Source organism: Enhydra lutris, unplaced genomic scaffold (assembly GCF_002288905.1).
Source record: "Enhydra lutris kenyoni isolate GAN:26980312 unplaced genomic scaffold, ASM228890v2 scaffoldscaffold21, whole genome shotgun sequence".
Classification (NCBI taxonomy): domain Eukaryota; kingdom Metazoa; phylum Chordata; class Mammalia; order Carnivora; family Mustelidae; genus Enhydra; species Enhydra lutris.
In genome coordinates, this window is record NW_019154105.1 from 2,217,785 (window position 1) to 2,238,632 (window position 20,848).

The 20,848-nt window shown below is 37.1% G+C and overlaps 1 protein-coding gene across 1 annotated transcript in view; it reads right to left on the reverse strand.

Moving 5' to 3' along the window:
- LOC111148799 (chromosome unknown C4orf22 homolog) overlaps window positions 1–20,848 on the reverse strand; it is a 604,672-nt gene that overhangs the window by 16,545 nt on the left and 567,279 nt on the right. The window contains exon 5 of the mRNA XM_022505611.1: window positions 10,217–10,346. Within this exon, the coding sequence (XP_022361319.1) occupies window positions 10,217–10,346 (130 nt within the window). The remainder of the gene's footprint in view (window positions 1–10,216; window positions 10,347–20,848) is intronic.

The following is a 20,848-nucleotide window of genomic DNA, read 5'->3' on the forward strand; positions in this document are numbered from 1 at the left end:
ATTGTGTTTTTATTGATAGAATTTTAAGCTTTGTTCACCTTGTCTTTTGCTCATAGGAAAAGAAAGTAGAACTTGTCTTTTTTTGGTATCTTCATAATATACAATGATGACTATATATTCATTTTAAAAAATAATAAAAATATTTGTCTTGGGATGCTTGGGTGGCTCAGTTGGTTTAGTGTCTGCCTTGGGCTCAGGTCATGATCCCAGGGTCCCACAAGGAGCTCCTTGCTCAACGGGGAGCCTGATTCTCCCCCTGCCTGCCACTCCCCCTGCTTGTGCTCTCTCTCTCTCTCTCTCTCTCCTTCTTTGACAACTAAATAAAAAAAAAAATCTTAAAAGAAATACTTTCCTCATTCACCCATGGACCTAACATATAACCATTACCCTGACACCCAAGGTCACCACTCCAAAGTTCAGTAAAAACCCCCAGGTTTTATTCATCTGCCAAGGAGGGAAAAGCACCACAGTCAATTACTCTGGTAATTTTCAGCTAAAAATAGCATTAGCTCTACATATGTTTCTAGTGCCCAAGATCCTGAAATATGTTAAAATTAACCTCAAAAGTTTCCAGAATTATTTTTGGCCCCACTATTCATTTCTTTAGCAAATATTTAATATTCAATTTGTTCATTCCACAGATGTTTACTGAGCATCTACCATATGCTAGTACTGGAGATACATGGTAAAGTGACCAGAAAAGTTCCTGCCCCAGGTTTCAGTTTTTGCTTTATGAGTTTCTGTAGCACATATCTGTTTCTTTTGAGTTTCTGGACAAACCTACCGACAAAGTGATTCTTGATGAGACCGTGATAGCAAGAATGGATACCATCACCCAACTCTGTAATGATCCACATAAGTGAGGGAAAAAAGTGACAGTTTATCCCAGAAGCATCTAGTGTGGTCAGTCTTTTTACCATGGAGGATATCCAGAAGTCTTTGGCATGCAGTCTGTACTTTCTAGTATGTATAGTCTCAGGAATATGTAATTTAGACCACTTACAATTAAAACTTATTTTAGAAGAATGAAGTTTGATTACCTTATGGACATACATAATCTGTAAATTGAAACCAACAGCTAATAAAGTACTAATTAACTAATAACAAAACAATGGATATCGAATCCAGCTAATCTTTAGGACCACCTGGGGAGACATCTAAAAATACAGATTCCTGGGCCTCTCCACAGACCAGTTCAGCTTGAATCACTTGGGGTGGAGTGTAGGGCTCTGTTTGGCCACTATGAGGAGAGAGGAAGGGCAAATCCTTTACTGAATTGACAGAAATCACTCCTAATCAAGACACTGTGGGTTGGACACTGATAAAGAGCTCTTATGGTAAGAGTATGCATTCCAAAGCAGCACATTTTTCTGCTTCAACAATTGTGATTTTCAAAAGGACAAGTCTGGATTGGGGGCATCCTGTTGTACAGTGAGGAGTCTTGTTGTATAAAGAGAAAATAACTACATCCTGCCAAGTCAATGCACTGTCTGCACCGTACCTGCCTTCCAGATTCTGTGACACCCAGGATGGATCCAGGAAGGTTTAGTCCATAAAAGTGTCTTTTGTTTCACCAATTTCCTACATTTAATAGGAACCATGCATCTTTGACATCTTTTAACATGTTTTTTCTTGTCTGTTTGCTTGTTTATTATCAGCCATTTATCAAACGTCTATATTCAAGCAGATTTTATTAGACATTAAACAAAATAACAAAAAGGAGACTGTCTTATGGAATTTCATATTTTTCATACTGATTTTCTTTTGCACATCAATGAAGGCTAGCCAATAGAACAATAACTTCACCTCCTTTCAAAATGGCTTAATCATTTTCATACTCAGAAATTCTAAATCATGACACGAATGGTACAGATTCTCACTGAACTATGTAGAATGGGGAAAAACCTACTAGATTTGGTTTCCACCCTTGAAATTCAATTTTCTCTCAGAATTTCTTTGCTATTATGTTCCTTCTTACACCTTGATCCCAACCCTGGTTGCACATTAGAATCATCTGAGAGCTTCTGAAAAGTACAGTCGCCTAGGCCTTCCACCTGGAACAATTAAGTTAGAATCTTTGGGGATGAGGTTAGGCATCGTATATTCTAAAGCTTCCTGCGTGATTCTGATGTCCGGCCCGTGTTCACAGCTCCTCTTTAAACAAAACGGGGTCCTCCTTTCATGCAGACCCATGCTTGGTGCTTCCTCACCTACGTATGTGACGTTCCCTCCTACCAGGACACCCATTCTACTCCAATCCTCATGTCCTCACCATATCCCCCCTTCAAGATCCAGTTCAGATGCTATCTCTTTTGTTAACCCATTTTATTTTATTCATTTTTTTAAAGATTTTTATTTATTTATTTGTCAGAGAGAGAGCAGAAGCATGCAGAGCTACAGGCAGAACAGGCAGAGCAGGCAGAGGGAGAAGCAGGCTCCACACTGAGTGAGGAGCCAGATGTAGGACTTGATCCTAGGACCCTGGGATCATGACCTGAGCCGAAGGCAGATGCTTAACCAACTGAGCCACACAGACGTCCTTTGTTAACCCACTTTTGAATGCGTTAGGTCCAAAGTAAATTGTACCTCTTCTCAATTCTTTAGAACTTTTTCTGTCCTTTCAGCTCACTAGCTAGTTTGCCATTTCTGTGCATATTGTATTTTTCCACCCACACTTCAATTAATCTGTAAGCATTTTAAGGGCAAGAAAACCACCTTTCTGATTCATTTTTATATCTCACAGGGCCCAGTAGTTACTCAGTAAATGCCAGATTCAGAAAAGGGGGATGGAAGGAAGATTGAAGAGACAACAGACTTACAAACGTTCATTCAGCTCACCTTTTTCTCTGTACTCAACCTGGATTAGTTCATATTCTCTCTCTTTCCTGAAGGTTGGGGTGAAGTAAGACCTCTCAGATTTTTTTTTCCACATAAATATGCATTCTCTTAGTTCTGTCTTTGCCTAAATGATCAGGCAGTTGCAACATTTAAAACATCAACACAGAAACTTGCTAACTACAGCAGGACTTCTATCTAGTTCTAGTCCTCTTGGTCTTTACCTGGATTATTGTTATGCTAGCATCTTCTCTAGTTTGTCCTCCCTAGTCTGTCCTAATTTAGTACCTCTCATTCTCTTAAAACATAACTTTTGGGGTGCTTGGGTGGTTCAGTCAGTTGAGCATCTGATTCTTGATTTCAGCTCAGGTCATGATCTCAGGGGTGTGAGATAGAGCCCCATGTGGGGCTCCAAGCTCAGACCAGAGACTGTTTGGGATTCTATCTCTCCCTCTCCCTCTGCCCCTCTCCCCACAGCCCAACATGTGTATACACTCTCCCATTTTCTCTCTCAAATAAATAAATAAATAAAATCTACAAAAAAAACAAAACAAAACAAAATAAAAAAATATCACATAACTTTCATCTTATTTCCCTGCACAAGAGCTTCGGTGTATTCCCATTTCCTCCCAAGTCTAGTTCACGATCCTCAACAGTCCTACATTCAAGCCTTTCCATGACCTCTTCATGCTTAGTTCCTCTCAATGCTATCCTTTCACAATTCCCTCTCCACTGGCTCCTACCCCAGATCAAATATCATCTCTCCTTCCACTGAATTCCTGATGCGTTTCTCTTTTTCGCAATATATCACTTTCTGCTTTATACTGCAGTTATATTTTTTACATGCCTATTTCCCTAAAAGTACTATAAGCTTAATAAAGGGCAAGGCTTGAACTCTTGCTCCTCTTTAGATCTCCTACAGTGTCTCATAACATTTACACTGAAGCTCCATTGCTAGACTCCACCGATAATGAACTATGTGACTTTGAGTAAGTCATTAAACATGTTTGAGTGAATTTACTCATAAACCAAAAACATTTTTCAAAGGACTTATTTATTTATTTTAGAGTGAGAGAGCATGAGTGGGAGGTGCAGAGGGAGAGAGTATCTCAAGCAAAATCCACGCTCTGCATGGAGCCCCATGCGGGTCTCGATCCCATGACCTGGAGACCAGACTCAGAGACCACGATCTGAACTGCAACCAAGAGTTAGATGTTCAACTGACTGTGTTGCCCAGGTGCCCCTCAACAACATGTTCTAATTCAACAGTCTTAATTTCAGCTGGTTTAAATTATATATTTCTGGGTTCGTACAACACTTGCAAACATATACCAAAATTAAGATTTCTGCATAACCTTTAAAAAACTAAAATTATGGCTTCACTAGCTGTTTTCACTGATAAATTCTTGTACTCGTTTCCTGACTTATTTGGATCAATATAGAATGAGGTGGCTATTCCCATTCTGGCTATCATTATATACCAAGTATCAGTGACATCATCTGCTTCTCAATTTTTAATTAGTGTAGTATTATTTTTGTGTGTTTGGAGGGAATCATTCATTCAATCATTTATTCCATGATACTTATTAAGCATCCATTAACCAGGCTTTTTTTCTAGGTGATGCATTATCACATTTAGTGAACGGAAGGAGGGAGGGGAGAAAAGCTGGTGCCATTAAGGAAGATTTTTCCTATGTTTAACTGTTCTATACAATCTGTCCCTCCAATTAGTAGATCATGACGGTTTTAGACCACCCATATTATTTTAAGACTCAAGGAAACTCTCCCATGGTTAATGCTTCTTAAAAGCAAAATTCCGTTTTTTTTCATTTGTCCAGATAATGCAGGGAGTGAGTGCAAAGTGCTTTCACTCAATCCTTCTAAGATAATACACTGGAAACATTTTGGTGGGTGTGAATCACTCAGACAAGCATTCTTTACTCAAAAATAGAAACCAGCTTTATTTGTTCCAGATGTTATACAGCTGCAGGGAAGTTAAAGCCAGTGGTCCTGTTTTCAATGCAACCAAACTCTTATTGCATTTGGAATTTCTTAACCAATGAACTCATATTACTCGTTCTAAGATCTGCACAATTTTCTTTTTTCCACTGTTACCATTCACAAACAACTATGTTTCATGGGAACCACATTAACTCATTTCAGAGTTAATGAGTCCACATCTGTGTTATACAGAGGAAAGACATCCTGTTTATCACAGTTTCCACCTTTCATTTATCTTGACCTTTTAAAATTTTAAGTGTAAAATATTTCTTTTTTTTTTTTAATGATTTTACTTATTTATTTGAGAAAGAGAAACTGCACAAGTGGGAAGGGGAGCCAGAGAAAGGAAGAAGCAGGCTTCCTGTTGAGGATCTGGATCTGGATCTCCTAGGATCTGGAGATCATGACATGAGCCCAAGGCAGATGTCCAACTGACTGAGCTACCTGGGCAACCAGCATAAAATATTTCAAAGGGATTATTTGAAGGAAAAGACAAGGAGAGTTGAGTTTTATTGTTCTTACAGTATTTTAGAGCATATTATGGTGTTATAAGTTATGGTATTGATTTTATTTATTTTTTTAACTTAATTTAATTTTATTTTTTTTCAGTGTTCCAAAATTCATTGTTTATGCACCACACCCAGTGCTCCATGCAATACGTGCCCTCCATAATACCCACCACCAGGCTCACCCAACCCCCACCTCCCTCCCCTCCAAAACCCTCAGTTTGTTTCTCAGAGTCCACAGTCTCTCATGGTTTGTCTCCCCCTCCAATTTCCTCCAACTCACTTCTCCTCTCCATCTCCCTATGTCTTCCGTGTTATTCCTTATGCACCACAAGTAAGTGAAACCATATGATAATCGAGACTCTCTGCTTGACTTATTTAACTCAGCATAATCTCTTCCAGTCCTGTCTATGTTGATACAAAAGTTGGGTATTCATCCTTTCTGATGGAGGCATCATACTCCATAGTGTATATGGACCACATCTTCCTTATCCATTCGTCCGTTGAAGGGCATCTTGGTTCTTTCCACAGTTTGGCGACCGTGGCCATTGTTGCTATGAACATTGGGGTACAGATGGTCCTTCTTTTCACTACATCTGTATCTTTGGGGTAAATATCCAGTAATGCAATGGCAGGGTCATAGGGTAGCTCTATTTTTAATTTCTTGAGGAATCTCCACACTGTCTTCCAAAGTGGCTGCACCAACTTGCATTCCCACCAACAGTGTAAGAGCGTTCCTGTTTCTCCACATCCTCTCCAACACTTGTTGTTTACTGTCTTGTTGATTTTGGCCATTCTAACTGGTGTAAGGTGGTATCTCAATGTGGTTTTGATTTGAATCTCCCTGATGGCTAATGATGAACATTTTTTCATGTGCCTGATAGCCATTTGTATGTCTTCTTTGGACAAGTGTCTGTTCATGTCTTCTGCCCACTTTTTAATGTGATTATCTGTTTTGTGTGTGCTGAGTTTGAGGAGTTCTTTATAGATCTTGGACATCAGCCCTTTGTCTGTAGTGTTATTTGCAACACTACAACCCATTCTGTGGGTTGCCTCTTTGTTTTGTTGACAGTTTCCTTTGCTGTGCAGAAGCTTTTGATCTTGATGAAGTCCCAAAAGTTCATTCTCGCTTTTGTTTCCTTTGCCTTTGGAGACATATCTTGAAAGAACTTGCTGTGGCCAATGTCAAAGAGGTTACTGGCTATGTTCTCCTCTAGGATTTTGATAGATTCCTGCCTCATGTTGAGGCCTTTTATCCATTTCAAGTTTATCTTTGCGTGTGGTGTAAGAGAATGGTTGAGTTTCATTCTTCTATACATAGCATTCCAATTTTCCTAGCATCATTTATTGAAGAGACTGTCTTTTTTTCACTGTATATTTTTTCCTGCTTTGTCTAAGATTATTTGACCATAGAGTTGAGGGTCCATATCTAGGCTCTCTACTGTGTTCCGTTGGTCTATGTGTCTGTTTTTGTGCCAGTATTGGTGTTCATTTTAGGAAGAATTTCAAATAAAATTATTAATAATAACATTAAGTTTAAAAATGTAACTTATCATTGTGCACTTGTAATTTTAAAAACTCGACAGCTTGTTTTTTGATTATTCTGTAGGTCTATAAGAGATGCTATGTGGGTGCATGAAAGATAAAAGGATCATAGCTCTTAGAAGAAGGTAAGTTAAGGTATTATGTAGATGTACATGCTAATTTCATATCTAGTCCATAAAAATTAAAATATATGTGTTATATTTTGTTTGAGGTCAAATGTTTGAGAACACTGTTTGAAAACAGAGTGCCAGATCTCTTGAGATTATTGTCCTTTTAAGGAGAAGCTTTTCTCCATTCGTGGTTCATAGATAAGCTGAAATAGAACCACACTGGCTGTTTGTGAAAATATGTATGCTTGGGACAAGTTGAGTCAGAATCTCTGAGAACTGGGGCTGTAGAGGGGACTTTAGAGATCAGGAAACAGCAGCAACACTCACATCTTCCGTTTGTGAATGTGAAAACTCTGAGAAGTTAAGTGAATTTCACCAGGCCAGGCAGCCAGTTAATTATAAAGTAAGGCATAGAATTTTGTTTATTGGTATTGAAACCAGCATTTTTTTTTTAATAGGTCAGCTCTAAGATTTATCTCTGAAAAGATAAAATTAAAAGAAAAATTAAATATAAGTATCTAAATTTTATCAGGTGTCCCATCAATGGTTCTTTTATAACTAATTCCTTTAAATATTTTTTCCTCTCATCACTAATTAACTGGACCCTATTCTTCCTCTGGGATTTGGAAATACCTTTCCTTAAGACTCATCACAAATCTTTTGAATTATAATGAAATTATAATCAAAATATCTCTCACCCCCTAGGGACACCTGGGTGGCTCAGTTCGTTAAGCGTCTGCCTTCAGCTCAGGTCATGATCCAAGGCTCCTGGGATTGAGTACCACATTGGGCTCCCTGCACAATGGGGAGTCTGCTTCTGTCCCTCCCCCTGCTCCTTCTCTCTCTCATTCACTCTCTCTCTCCCTCTCATTCAAATAAATAAATAAAGTCTAAACAACAAAATCAACAACAACAAACAAACAACCTTCCTCCCTCAAAGAAGAAAATGTTATATTTCATGTATTAAAAATTAAATCTTTGAAGTCTCATGATTGATTATTTAGGAAGTGAGTGATTTAGTTAACTTATTTAAACCATGTTGAAGAAACAGTTTTTATTCCATAATGATTTCACAAAGGCTGTAAAAACTATAATTCATGACATACGTTCTTGAAATATGTATATGCCATTAGTTAAAATAGAGCCATAAAGTAGTTTAAGTGTGGTATTATCAAAACTGATTCAAAAATTTTTTTTCATACCTCCTAATGAAGCCATTAATACTTTTATGTCTTTAACCCTCTAAGAGTAAAAGTCTCTGTGAATAATTAAGTTTCCTGTACTTTGCCTCAATTTTAACATACATTTGTGAGAGGCAAAGAGGCAACACTAGAGAGAAGCTGTGCTGATAGTTATCAATTCATAATAATTATGGCTGTAATTATTTTCAGGTTCAACCCTTCATTTTACTAATGAGAAACCCTAGACCAATTAAAGGGTAGTGTTCTTTTTTCTTAATTTTATTTATTTAAGTAATCTCTACAACCCCATGTGGGGCTTGAACTCACGATCCCAAGATCAAGAGTTGTATGCTCCTCCTACTGAGCCAGCCAGGTGCCCCAAGAGTAGTGCTCTTTTGAAGGAGATAACATTGTGTCAGAAACTGCTAGTTTCTACTTGCACATCTTCTCTCCCTTCTCCAGAACTTCTGATTTCAGCTAGGTGTATGACCACCTGAATAAAGATTATATTTCCCAGTCATCCATGTAGATAGATGTTGCCATGTGACTAAGCTCTTGCCATGGAATATAAGTGAACCTTCGAGTGGTAGCTTTTGGGTAACTTCCTTAAAAGGCACTGGAGCAGAGGTGTCCTTTGCACTGTCTGAACTCCCTCCATGAATTCTGTTTGAAATGTGGTTATTTTGACTGGAGATCTGTTTTGGTCCAAGAGGATGAGGGCCCTTTTGGTCTAGATGACTGTGGAGCAGCCATTCAAACTTTGGACTGGCAATTGAGACTCATACATGAGCAAGAAAGAAGCTTCTGTTCTGTTAAGTCACTGTGTTGGAGCTGTATCTGATTGCAGACAACAATCCATTTCTTACCATAGAATTTCTTTTTTCACTCTTTGAGCATATAATTTTGTGCAATTTTTATCAGCAAGAAATTTTACTAATTGGATATGAAACAAAATAATTTTATTATTATTATTTTTATTTTAAATTCTAAAAAGTTTTGGGTAAGTTTTTAGAACCAGACTCCCATTTTCCTTTCGTCCATCCTTGTCTCTATCCCAGGCATATCACACAATTCCTTTCTTTCACTGTGAAGGAATACTCTTCTTGGCTTGGATTTTAGACCGATGCTGTCATATGAATAATATGTTTTCCAAAATTTAAATAAAATGCCTAAGCAACTCAAGAACATATGACTTTAAATCAAGTTTTAACCTTCTCCTCCAAACATACAAGTTATGATTAAAAGTCATGATGCAGGGTGCCTGGGTGGCTCAGTTGGTTAAGCGACTGCCTTCAGCTCAGGTCATGATCCTGGAGTACTGGGATCGAGTCCCGCATCAGGCTCCCAGCTCCACGGGGAGTCTGCTTCTCCCTCTGACCTCCTCGCTCATGCTCTCTCTCACTGTCTCTCTCTCTCTCTCTCAAATAAATAAATAAATAAAACTTTAAAAAAAAAAAAAAAAAAAGTCATGATGCAAACACAGTCATTGAAAATATGTAAGATGTAAATATTTGTCCTTGAACAAATACAAAATATCATGGGACATGTCTTTAAAATATTTAAATAAAATGTATTTTCTAAGTTATCACTTAGAAATACACAAAGGGTAATACTGTTTTCGCTGTTAGTTACATATAAAAAGGGATTAGAATTCTGGGAATATTTCTGAGGTGAGAGTCTCCCTTCCATAAATAGTTTGTCTTCCCATTTAGAGCAAAAAGTACTGGACATACCCAGGATCAGAGCACACAAATGCGCTGTCCGATGGCTGCTTGATCTAACTTCGCTGGTAGGCTTGGAGAAGAATTCTCACTTGTGAGTTCTATTTAAATCCCCCCCAAACTCTTCCTTACTGATTTCTGATAATAGATTAAGTTTGGAGTTTTTTTCTTAAGGAAAAATGAATACCTTATGTTTCAACATAGTCTTTTATTTCTAGGTTTAAATTACTGAAGAGTGTCAAATATTTAATAGATTTTTTAATAGTGGAAAAAATACAATAAAATTCAGAGAGATACAAATGTAAAAGCAGTCTTACCTTTGGATCCACATTAAGAATTTTTCTGTCTCTTTTGTATTTGAAAAGTAAGCCTTCTGGGTTATCAGCAATCACTTGATAATTGGGAGTTGAATTCCAAACAGCAATATGACTGTCCCAGTTGTAAAAGCTAGAAAAATGAATTTTATTAAAAATTAATATGTATGATACAATAAATTAACAAATATATTTCAGAAAATATTCAGGGCAGTTCAGTTTTCTGATAAATGAATTGGATCATAGTCTGTATAACCACTTAAGACACATGTGTGATTAAAATTCTTGCAGAAGAGATTAGACTAGGTTATTCTCAAATTATTTAAATACATGTTTATGACTATTTTGCATAACTTCCTGGTTTGGACACTTCATGAACTAGGACTTAGTCCAGTATTACACTCCCCAGGAAGTCAAGAAGAAAACTGGTGCAGTTTGAAGCTGTTTCTTCCCACTCAGATTCAGCTTATTAGGAGCCTGTTTCCTGGAAGGAAAGGCCAGCTAAGTCACCTCTTTTCATTCAAAACAAATTATTTCATTTCTTTCAGGCTTTATTTTTAATCATATGTTTCCCAGGGAATGAGGAAACTATGGGAGTGTGAGAGGTTACCATAGCCCGGCGTGATGTGGTGCATTCTAGCCCTACGCCCACAGGAAGTTGCACTCACTTCAGAGACCAGCAAGGAGGCTAGGGGAGGTCGACTGGCATGGAGGAGGCCCTGCGCCTAGCATGTGACAGGGCTGATATTTCAACCCAGATCTGTGCATTTCAAAGCACAAGTATGTTCTTTCTGCTGTTCCACATTGCCTGCATTTTACAAGCCCCCCCCTTTTTGGTTGATCTATGGAAACTTTCTATTTTTTCCATGTCTTGCTTTATACTTACTTGTCAAAAATTAATATAATAACTGTAATATGAGTTGTAAGAATACTCAATATATTAATTTCACATATCTTATTCCTATTAGCACATTTCTAATATTATGTTAATATGTTCAAGTATTAACATGTTTCTAATATGTCTATTATCTTATTTCTGGGTTGCTTTGCCCTTTATGATTCCCTTACCCATTTTCAAAGAGTAGAGTTCATTGATCAAACTCACTTTGAATTATAGTATTTTCTGAGGCACCAATTTCTGTGCCATTACCTGAAAATGTAATGTTTACCCTCATATTTTTCAATACTTAGAAAAGGCTCATTATATCAATCATATATTTATATAATTGGGGCATATTAATGAGAACTATTTTCTCTCTTCCCCTACTGTTTGTTTTATGGCCAAGACATAGGAATATCTCCCCTTTCTGATGCACAGAGTTAGAAAAAGTGGTTTTCTAATCATCTTTGTCTGTTGAGTATGTCCTCCACAAGAGAGAGGAATGAATATTCGATTGGTGAATAGAGGAAAGGAGCTGAGCATTTCATGCCTTTCTAGGTCCTTACTTCAGCTAGCCTTCAAAAGTGAAGTTTATCATGGCAGCCTCTACCCCCACTACGTAAGGTAGCAGTGGTGAAGTTATTAGGAGCCAATCTGACTGTGCACCCAAGCTATATTCTCAAATTCACTTTAATCCATGAAAAAAAGATAATTTGACCTCCATTTTACTGGCTGTTCAGTTAAAAGACTGCTAAGTCTAATAGAGGACAATGCTAATAGAGGACAATGGGTGTGATTCTAACCTTTTATATATCTCTCTAAATAATTATTTATGAGATATATAGCTATAGATAATGCCAGTAAAATGTCTGAGTCCTAGCTTAGCTGTGCTTAGAGTGGCATGATTTATATCACACATTCTGAACTTGTCACTCAGATCTCAAATTAAAAGTCTTATTAAAGTCTAGGCAGGAAAAAATACATATATACACACACTCTTTATATAAAAAAGTTAATTTGTATAGCATGTGGTACTTTTGGTGAGCAATTTAGGTTGTTTTTCAATACTTTCATTCTTCTAGGCAAGGACGGGAAACAGGTTTCATTTTGCATGTCAATTCTAAGAGCTGATAAATATTAGTATTTAATAAGGAAAATGGACAATAATTACCATGTGCTGGGTACTGTACTGAACCTAATGGATATATTGTCTCATTCAGTCCTATCACCAACCCCATGAAATATGTACAAAATGATCAAGTTTTATACATGCAGAGCCCAGGTGATCTTAACATGTACTTGTAAATGAAAATGAGGGAGGGGCTGGGTTTGAAAGATACAAAAAAGTGGGTTTGGATTGCATGGAGCACTGGGTGTGGTGCAAAAACAGGGAATACTGTTATGCTGAAAAAAAAAAAAAATTAAAAAAAAAAGTGGGTTTGATGTTATGAGGAGGATGTCAACAAGATGATAGCCTAGGATCATCCTCCAATTTCTGATGTGGATTCTTCAGTGGACAGCATTACTTACCAGGATATAAAATATAAAAGGAAGGAGTTGGGGGGAAGACGGAGGTTCAGTTTTGGACATGTTGAACTTGAAATCCCCCTGAAACATCTGACTTTTATTGAATTTTTAGTGTCTATCAGTGTCCTTTGCTAGTTCATCTACTGTTTCAACTTCTCGGGCCTTGAGCTCCTTGGCTCACCGTCCTCCTAACGTACAACAACTAATTTCCTTACTTCTTTACTTACCCATGATTCACAAGATACTTGTCAATCGTCACAGCTTTATCATTCAATGGACCCTATTTATATTGAAAAGTACCAGTTTCAAAACTGATTCAAATGTCTATCTTCTCCATTACTCCCCATGTCTCTGAAAACTCTTGCTGAAACAACGGCACCACTGATACAATTCTGAATTCCAAATTTCTAACCTTGGTTGGATTTCAGGCACTATAGAGCAATTTTTTACATGTTTCTAGTTATCTTCTCTGTCATTTATTATACAGTTCCGGCCTCCCATTCCTCCACTTTCCTCCTTAGTCTCAAAAGATGACTTTACCTCTTACTTTATTAAGAAAATAAAGGACACTAAATGGAAACTAATGATCAATATCCTGTTCCATGAGTAGCAAATTTGTTTATATTGACAATGTCCTCTACCTCCTTCTATTCAACTCAGAGGAATTAGGTGTCCCTCTTTCTTTCCGGAAAAAAATCATATCCATATATGTTCTAAATTTCATCCCTTATGGCCTCTTTAATTACTTCAATAATCATCTAAAAATTTTCTGATATAATCAAATTCATTTCACCATAAATTTTTCCCCAGGACTAATAAATATATATCAATGTTCCCAACTAAACAAAGAAGAGAAAAGAAAAGAAGGGAGAAGGGAAGGGAGGAAGTGAGGGAGGGAAGAAGGAAAGGAAGAAAGAAAGAAGGAAAGAAAGAGAAAGAGAAAGAAAGGAAAGAAGGAAAGGAGGAAAGAAAGAGAAGGAAAAGGGGAAAAGAAAGAGAGGGAAAGGAAGAAAGGAAGAAAAGAAAGGAAGAGAGGAAGGAAGGAAAGGAAGAAAGAAGAAAAGAAGTGGAAAGAAGAGGAATAGGAAAGAGAAAGGGAAAAAGAGAAAAGAGATTTCAAAACTTCCTCCAAATCAGATTTGCTCCAGGCTGTCACATTTTTCTCCTAATACATTAAAATTAAACCCCTCTTCTTTATGCCTGTTTGCCTCACACCCTGAGCTCCACCTCAGTTCTCTCACCTGAGCTGATGGTCCACATCACCTGCTCAATTGTGTTTACTGAGATAAACCACAGACTCCTCAGTCTCAATATACCAACAAATATTTGTTCCTTGCTGTACTCTCCATATCAATAAGCAACACTCAATACATGTTTATTGGTTAAATACATGATCTTTACCCATCTCTACTATTATTATTTATAACCCAATTAATAATATTTTCAGTTACTACAGAATTAAAGAAGATGCAAGAGAAATTATTTTAAGAGGAAATAAAGACAATTGATCTAAACCCTGATGCAATGATTTCAATTTTCTCTTACGTGAAGTTCAGAAGTTGAACTATATATTTCAAAGGCTCTTTACAATGCTAGTATTCCATGATTTAAAAGCCTCTTTTGATTCAGTGAGTTTTAACACATTATTCGATTTATGTCTCAGTGGTCACAACTTGAAATTACTTACAGAAAAGTTTAAACATACTGTATTTATAATAGATAGAAGAACTTGTGAGGTAATTTATGTAAAATCATTGAAGCTTTTGCAGTAAAAGAACAATTTTCCATTTACGCCGTATGATAAACATCCTGGACATTTTAGTGTATAGGTATGAGGGTACTTATACACAACTTATACAAATAAATTGTAGTAATAAAATGAAATCTGCAGAAACTTTGTTCATTAAGTGATAAGGGGACCTCATGTATGTTTTTGGAAACAATTACAAGTTTGTCATTTATTTTCCATGACAACTGTTGATACCAGAGAAAACATTCTGATGACATCACAGGGCAACAGAGCTTTGGACCACCAGGGGGAGTAAATTTCAAAGCCATTGTCCAGAATACCACCTTTGGCCTAGTTTTGCTCACTACTTTCCTTCAAATGGAATGGAAGGGACGTACTAAGGGAAATTACGAAGGCACAAAATGGCCAATGTTATTAAAGATTTTAAAAATGCACATAAAATATATTAAAGGCAAGTTAAGGCCTTAGGGCGAATACAGAATAAACAAAATGATTGTTTAGTCACCAGTACATAAAACATAGAGAAAAAATGAAAATCACTACCACATAAACATGAAATTTGACATCACAGAGAACACATCACTGGAACTGAAGCTATTATCATCTCAGGGATTTTCCCCATGAATACAATCAACAATTTATAATAATTAGGAAGAACTTCTGTTTCGAACTCCATTAATAATACAATCTGTTTAAGTTTTATACAGTAGGACCAGTAGGCTTTTATAGCACTTAAGATTTGCATATGGTTCTAAAACTAAAGCGCATTCTCTTTGAGATAAAAAGAAAGAAGGTGCATTTATAAGATATAATTTGTGGGACAAAGACATACTCATATTTAAAGGAAATCTGTAAAAAACAGAGATAAAACTAAAATCCAACAGAACTAGTTTTGTTAAATCAAAAGATTTGAAAAATGAAAAAATCAGGAGATTTCATATCAATCATAGGGACACTTAAGTGTTAAACTTTATTGTCTCCTTTTTTTAATCTCTGTGTAGAGAGCCTATAAGTAAGATGACCTTATAATTTTGCTGTCCAAACTGGGATCCTATTGGAAAAGATAGGGTTGCTCCTAATAATTATGCCAAGACAACAAGAGTGAGCTCAGGTGATGCTGGACAAGCCGAGATGGAGACGTGCGGTCGATACACCACAAATGTAAACATTTAAACAGTGCAGTTTTAGAGTTGATTTATCCAGTGTTTATTTAAAATGCTTCCAAAGTTTTGCCATAGATTTGCCAAAGATACAATAAAGATGTTTAAACAATGCTAAAGCATGTTTTCTTATGGTTGATTTTTTTAAAAAATTTTATTGCTGTGGAAAAATTATATTATACGAAATTGCAATTGTGGTATAGAGACATGAACTTTAATCTGGAATAATAAATACTCTTGCTCGGGTGCCTGGGTGGCTCAGTGGGTTAAGCCTCTGCCTTCAGGTCAGGTCATGATCTCAGGGTCCTGGGATCGAGCCCTGCATCGGGCTCTCTGCTCAGTGGGGAGCCTGCTTCCCCCTCTCTCTCTGCCTGCCTCTATACCTACTTGTGATCTCTCTGTCAAATAAATAAATAAAATCTTTAAAAAAAATACTTTTGCTCTTTTTTATTTTTCAAATAATATCAAAGTAGCATAACATTCTATAATAACTAATTTTCTCAAATATCATATTCCATATAAAAATATATGTTTGATCAATCATTTTGGTTGGTAAGAATATGAAGTCTAAAGTTTAGTGTTTCTTTAAGTTAGTTAAGTTGGTTCCTGTTTATGGCCAAATATTATATCTCTAAATTCAATCAGTTATTTAGTAAATGCTCATGCAAGTTGGGAAAATACAGATAACTGTTGAACAATGCACTATAATTATTAAAATAATTGAGAACATTAAAATCCCTGAAGACAGATATTCAGGGTGTCATTCAGTTCAACTCAACACAATTTTGAGCATCTAGTTTGTGCCAGGAATGATCCTGAGTATTTAACAATAACACACACACACACACACACACACACACACACACCCACCAGAAAAACAGATTTTACCTTCAAGGAACTCACAGTCTATGGGACATCAGAAATGTGAACAAAAGATTATAGTAGAGCATGAAAAATGATACAATAGAAATATATATAAGGTATTTTTGGACCGTAGGGGTCCAAAAAGAATATATGTCTTGGTCAAATATATTTCTAGTGAGATTTTCCTGATGGAAAGTAATAAGGTCAAGCATTCTAGGTGGAAAGGTTAGTAACAAAGTAGATTTGATAAGAACTGAAAAATATACATATATCACTTCTTGCCACTATGAGAAATTTTCAGTCATACGCTGGGAGGTAAGGCAGAAGGTAAATTGCTGTAAGCTGAAAATTAAATATGAAATATGATTCTTAACTGTTTCCTACTAAAATGCAGAAACTGTGTGCCTTCCCTTTGGGGACAGAGTATGCTCAGTGACGAAAGCAAGGAGCGCTGGTAAGGCTGGGTCTCCTATCATCCTATGGTGCAGGGATGGAAGGGAGAGCTCACCGCTGGCAGGCCGTCACTCTCAGTTTTCACCGGTGCAAGAAGACAGATGACCTGTTTGGCTCACTGTGGCTCTGAACCAAACTTCTGATGTCAGTGGGTAGATTGGTTGTAGAAAGCACTGAGGGAGTGATGACTAGAATAACACCTGGGATACCTGACTAATTATAAGAGATTCTCAAGGGAAGAGAATAATATAGCCAAATGGGAGGATTTCTTAGGTCACCACCAAGGAGCTCCTTGTTCAGAGGGACCCTTCTTACAGGGAGAGGTTCTGAGGATTTCATGCCTGTTTCCATCCTCCTAAACTGTATACTGGTCTCCTCACTGGGGACCCCAGTGCTCTGATGGGGCATCTGGAACTTCCAGCCCCACGCAGTGGGAAAGGAGTGGGTGACAGTGACAGATGAACACATTACCAGATTTTCCCCAAGATAGGGCTGTGGCGATAGACTTACAAGTTAACGAAGCTCTTTCTGATTTTTCGATCAGAGCAATTATTAGAAACATTTTAGAGTACCTCTCAGTTGCAAATCATAGAGTGAGAACCTCAAGGTCAAGCAGGAATGCCACCAGCTGCTCCTATAGCAACTGGGCTCTGCGGCCATTTTGGTAAGGAGACTGAAGCAGCAGAAATTTCTCAAAGCAGGGCGCCTGGGTGGCTCAGTGGGTTAAAGCCTTTGCCTTCGGCTCCTGTCATGATCCCAGGGTCCTGGGGTCGAGCCCCACATCGGACTCTCAGCTCAGCAGGGAGCCTGCTTCCCTTCCTCTCTCTCTGCCTACTCGTGATCTCCCTCTCTGTCAAATAAATCAATAAAATCTTTAAAAAAAAAAAAAAGAAATTTCTCAAAGCAGAATCTGAAGGGATGGTGCAGGGATGGGGTGGGGGTCACAGAGTCCTCTCTTAATCTCATTGTTTTTCTGATATTTTGAAACAACTACTGTGAATATTGTTTTGCATCGATATAGTGCTTTATCAAGTACAAAGAGCTTTCACCATTATACTCTTTTTTAATGTCCAGAACAACCATGTGTGGTAGACGCGGTATGTATATATGTACATATTATTGTTATTACTAAATTATCACTTTATAGAAAAGAAAATTAGAGCTACAGAATATTCTAGATATTGTGTAACAAAATCAGCATTTAATCTAAGAATTTAAGATGGTTATTTCATCTCTTGTCTGCTAACTATTACTCTGTGTCAGGTTTCTCGGGCTAGGCAATCGTCTATATCCCATGCAAGTAGTAAAGATTCTCCCCTGGGAGCAAAACATAAGGAGGAAGGCAAGGAATAAATTCCAAATACGGGGCTTTTTGAGCCAACTTGTCCCTTTATGGTAAAAAAGCAGTTATAAAGAAGGAGTTGTTTCATCTCAGGGAGTGCACTAAAGGACTCCTCTAAAAAATTGGGCCTAATTTTCCATATGTTTTAGAGCAGGATTAGAAAACTTCAAGCTTTGCTTGCATTTACCAAGCTGGATATATGTGGGGTGGGTGTGTTAAAATTCAATATAGATTTCCCAGCCCAACAGGGCGATGATTGAAATAAAGTCCTTCTGCGCAATCTGTTTACGTTCGAGAGCCCCCTCTTGGCATGTTACAGATATCGTAATGAGTGGATCTTGTAGGAACAATTGCTTGTGAGTATCAGCGTTATCATCTGAGTGAGACACGGCAGAACCGGAGATCTGGTCCAGGACCTCTCTAAATACATGGCATTATTCATGGGCATTTTGTCAATTGTCCAGATTAAAGAGGTGCCATCTGCTGTTCCTCCTCCTACCCAACCAGGCCATCAAAGGGGTTCTAATAGGGAACGAAATAAGAATTTGGAGGGGTTCTGGCTTCAAAGTAGTTCTTTGTCCAATTTTTCCTGCAAGTTAAGAGGGAAATACGTTGTCTAGATGTCACATTACTTAGAGCAAGGCAAGGAGCTGAGAGAAGTGCCTGAGAAGTTACAGTAATTCACTTATTCATTCATTCACTTCTTTTTTAAAAGAACATTAATGGAGAGGATACACTATGCACCAAGCACAATTTTTCATGTTTGGGATAGAATGAGGAATAACATACAGTTTCTGCCTTGTGAGTTCACTATCTAATAGGAGAAAACACAATCCAAACAATACAAATATACTTGAAATTTGATGGGAAGACAGAGGAGAGAAACCTTACTCAGACTGAGGGAAGATAAGCAGAATTTAAAAATAGCTCCCTAGAGGAAGTAACATGAGACCCGAATCTTAAATGAGTAATAGGAATTAACCAGGTAGAGGGATGGCATCAGGGATAGAAGAACGGCCGCTAACTAGATGAGACAGCATGGAAAATCATGCTGTTGAGAATTGGAATGGAGAATGCAGGGGGTAACACAGCTAGCAATTTCATATCAATAGAACAGAAAGTTCACTTAGGTGGGTGAGAAATGAGACTGAAGATATACCCAGAGAACAAGTCACAGAAAGCCTTATTTATAATACCAGACAATACTATCTTCATCCTGTAGGCAATGGGAATATCTGAGGGTTAGGAAATAGGAAAGTGGCAGGGCAAGATATGCAGTTTGGATAGATTATTCTGGCAGTGGGTGAAGAATTGATTTAAGGTGATGGCAGTAAAGAGCGCTAGAATCCGTGTGACCAAATTAAAGTCTGTTTACTAACCCCAGGCTAGAATTGAAAAAGTATTACAGGTCATGGGGTTGCCAAAAAAAAATTATAAACGTACACAAACACACATATATACAGCAGATAGCAAGTCTAGAAGTCATTAGTGAGAAGCATTATAGAGGACACTTAGGTTCCTAGCTTGAGGAATTGGATGGATAGTGATATTATTAGCACTAAGGAATGTTAGAATGAATACTTTTCCTGCATGCTTCCATGAAGAAGAGAAATTTACTTGAATATACCTGGCCCTTTGCTCTCTACTGATTTGGTGAGAATGAGAATGGTGGACTGTGAGTAGACCCTATGACCCTACGTATATCCTAAATGCTTATAATTGTTATATTCTTTTGTTCATTTGACCCATTTATCATTATATAATGATCTGTTTTTGCTTCTTATTATAATCTATAGCAATCTATTTTGTCTGATGTAAGTATAGCTGCCTTTGTTTTCTTTTAATTTTCACTTGCATGGAGTATGTTTTTTTGTCCCTTCACTTTCGGTCTGTGTGTGTCCTTAAAGGTGAAGTTAATTGTTTTCAGGCAACATATAGTTGAGACTTGTTTTTGTTCTTTTGCTTTTTTAACTTTTTAAATTTTTTTATTCATTCAGTCACTCTATATCTTTTGATTAGAGAATTTAATCCATCTACATTCATTATTGATAGGTCTGGACTTACTTTTGCCATTTTGTGTTTGTAATTCCTCTGTTGATTTCTTGTTTTCTTACTCTCCTCCTTTGTCATTTGATGATCTTCTGTAATTTTATGTTTAAATTTCTTTCTCTTTATATTTTGTATATATATTATAGGCTTTTATTTTGTATTTACCATGAGACTTACAAAATATCTTTTATTTATGACAGTTTCTTTTAAGTTGATAATGATTTCAAATGCACACAAAGGTCTACATTTACACATTCTCCTCCATCCCATTTTTGTTTTTGATGTCACAATTTACATCGTATATGTATAAATGAGGAGTGCAAGAAGGAGACCGAGAATTGCATACAAATGTAGGGGAGTTAGGACAGGACAGCACTACACGAATCAAGGGGAATAGAAGGTATGAAAAATAACAGGGAAATCCTCATCGTCAAATGCAAGCAACGAAAGAGAAAATGACGACCAAAATGTGGCAGTTGGTATTGGTAACTTTCGTCTTAAGGGCTAGCATGTATTTATCTTACGCTAAGAAGATTATGTAGATAAGTAATCTTTGCTGTTTCTATTGAATTATAAGATTAAATTCCTGTTCTTTAAAAATAACAAACAT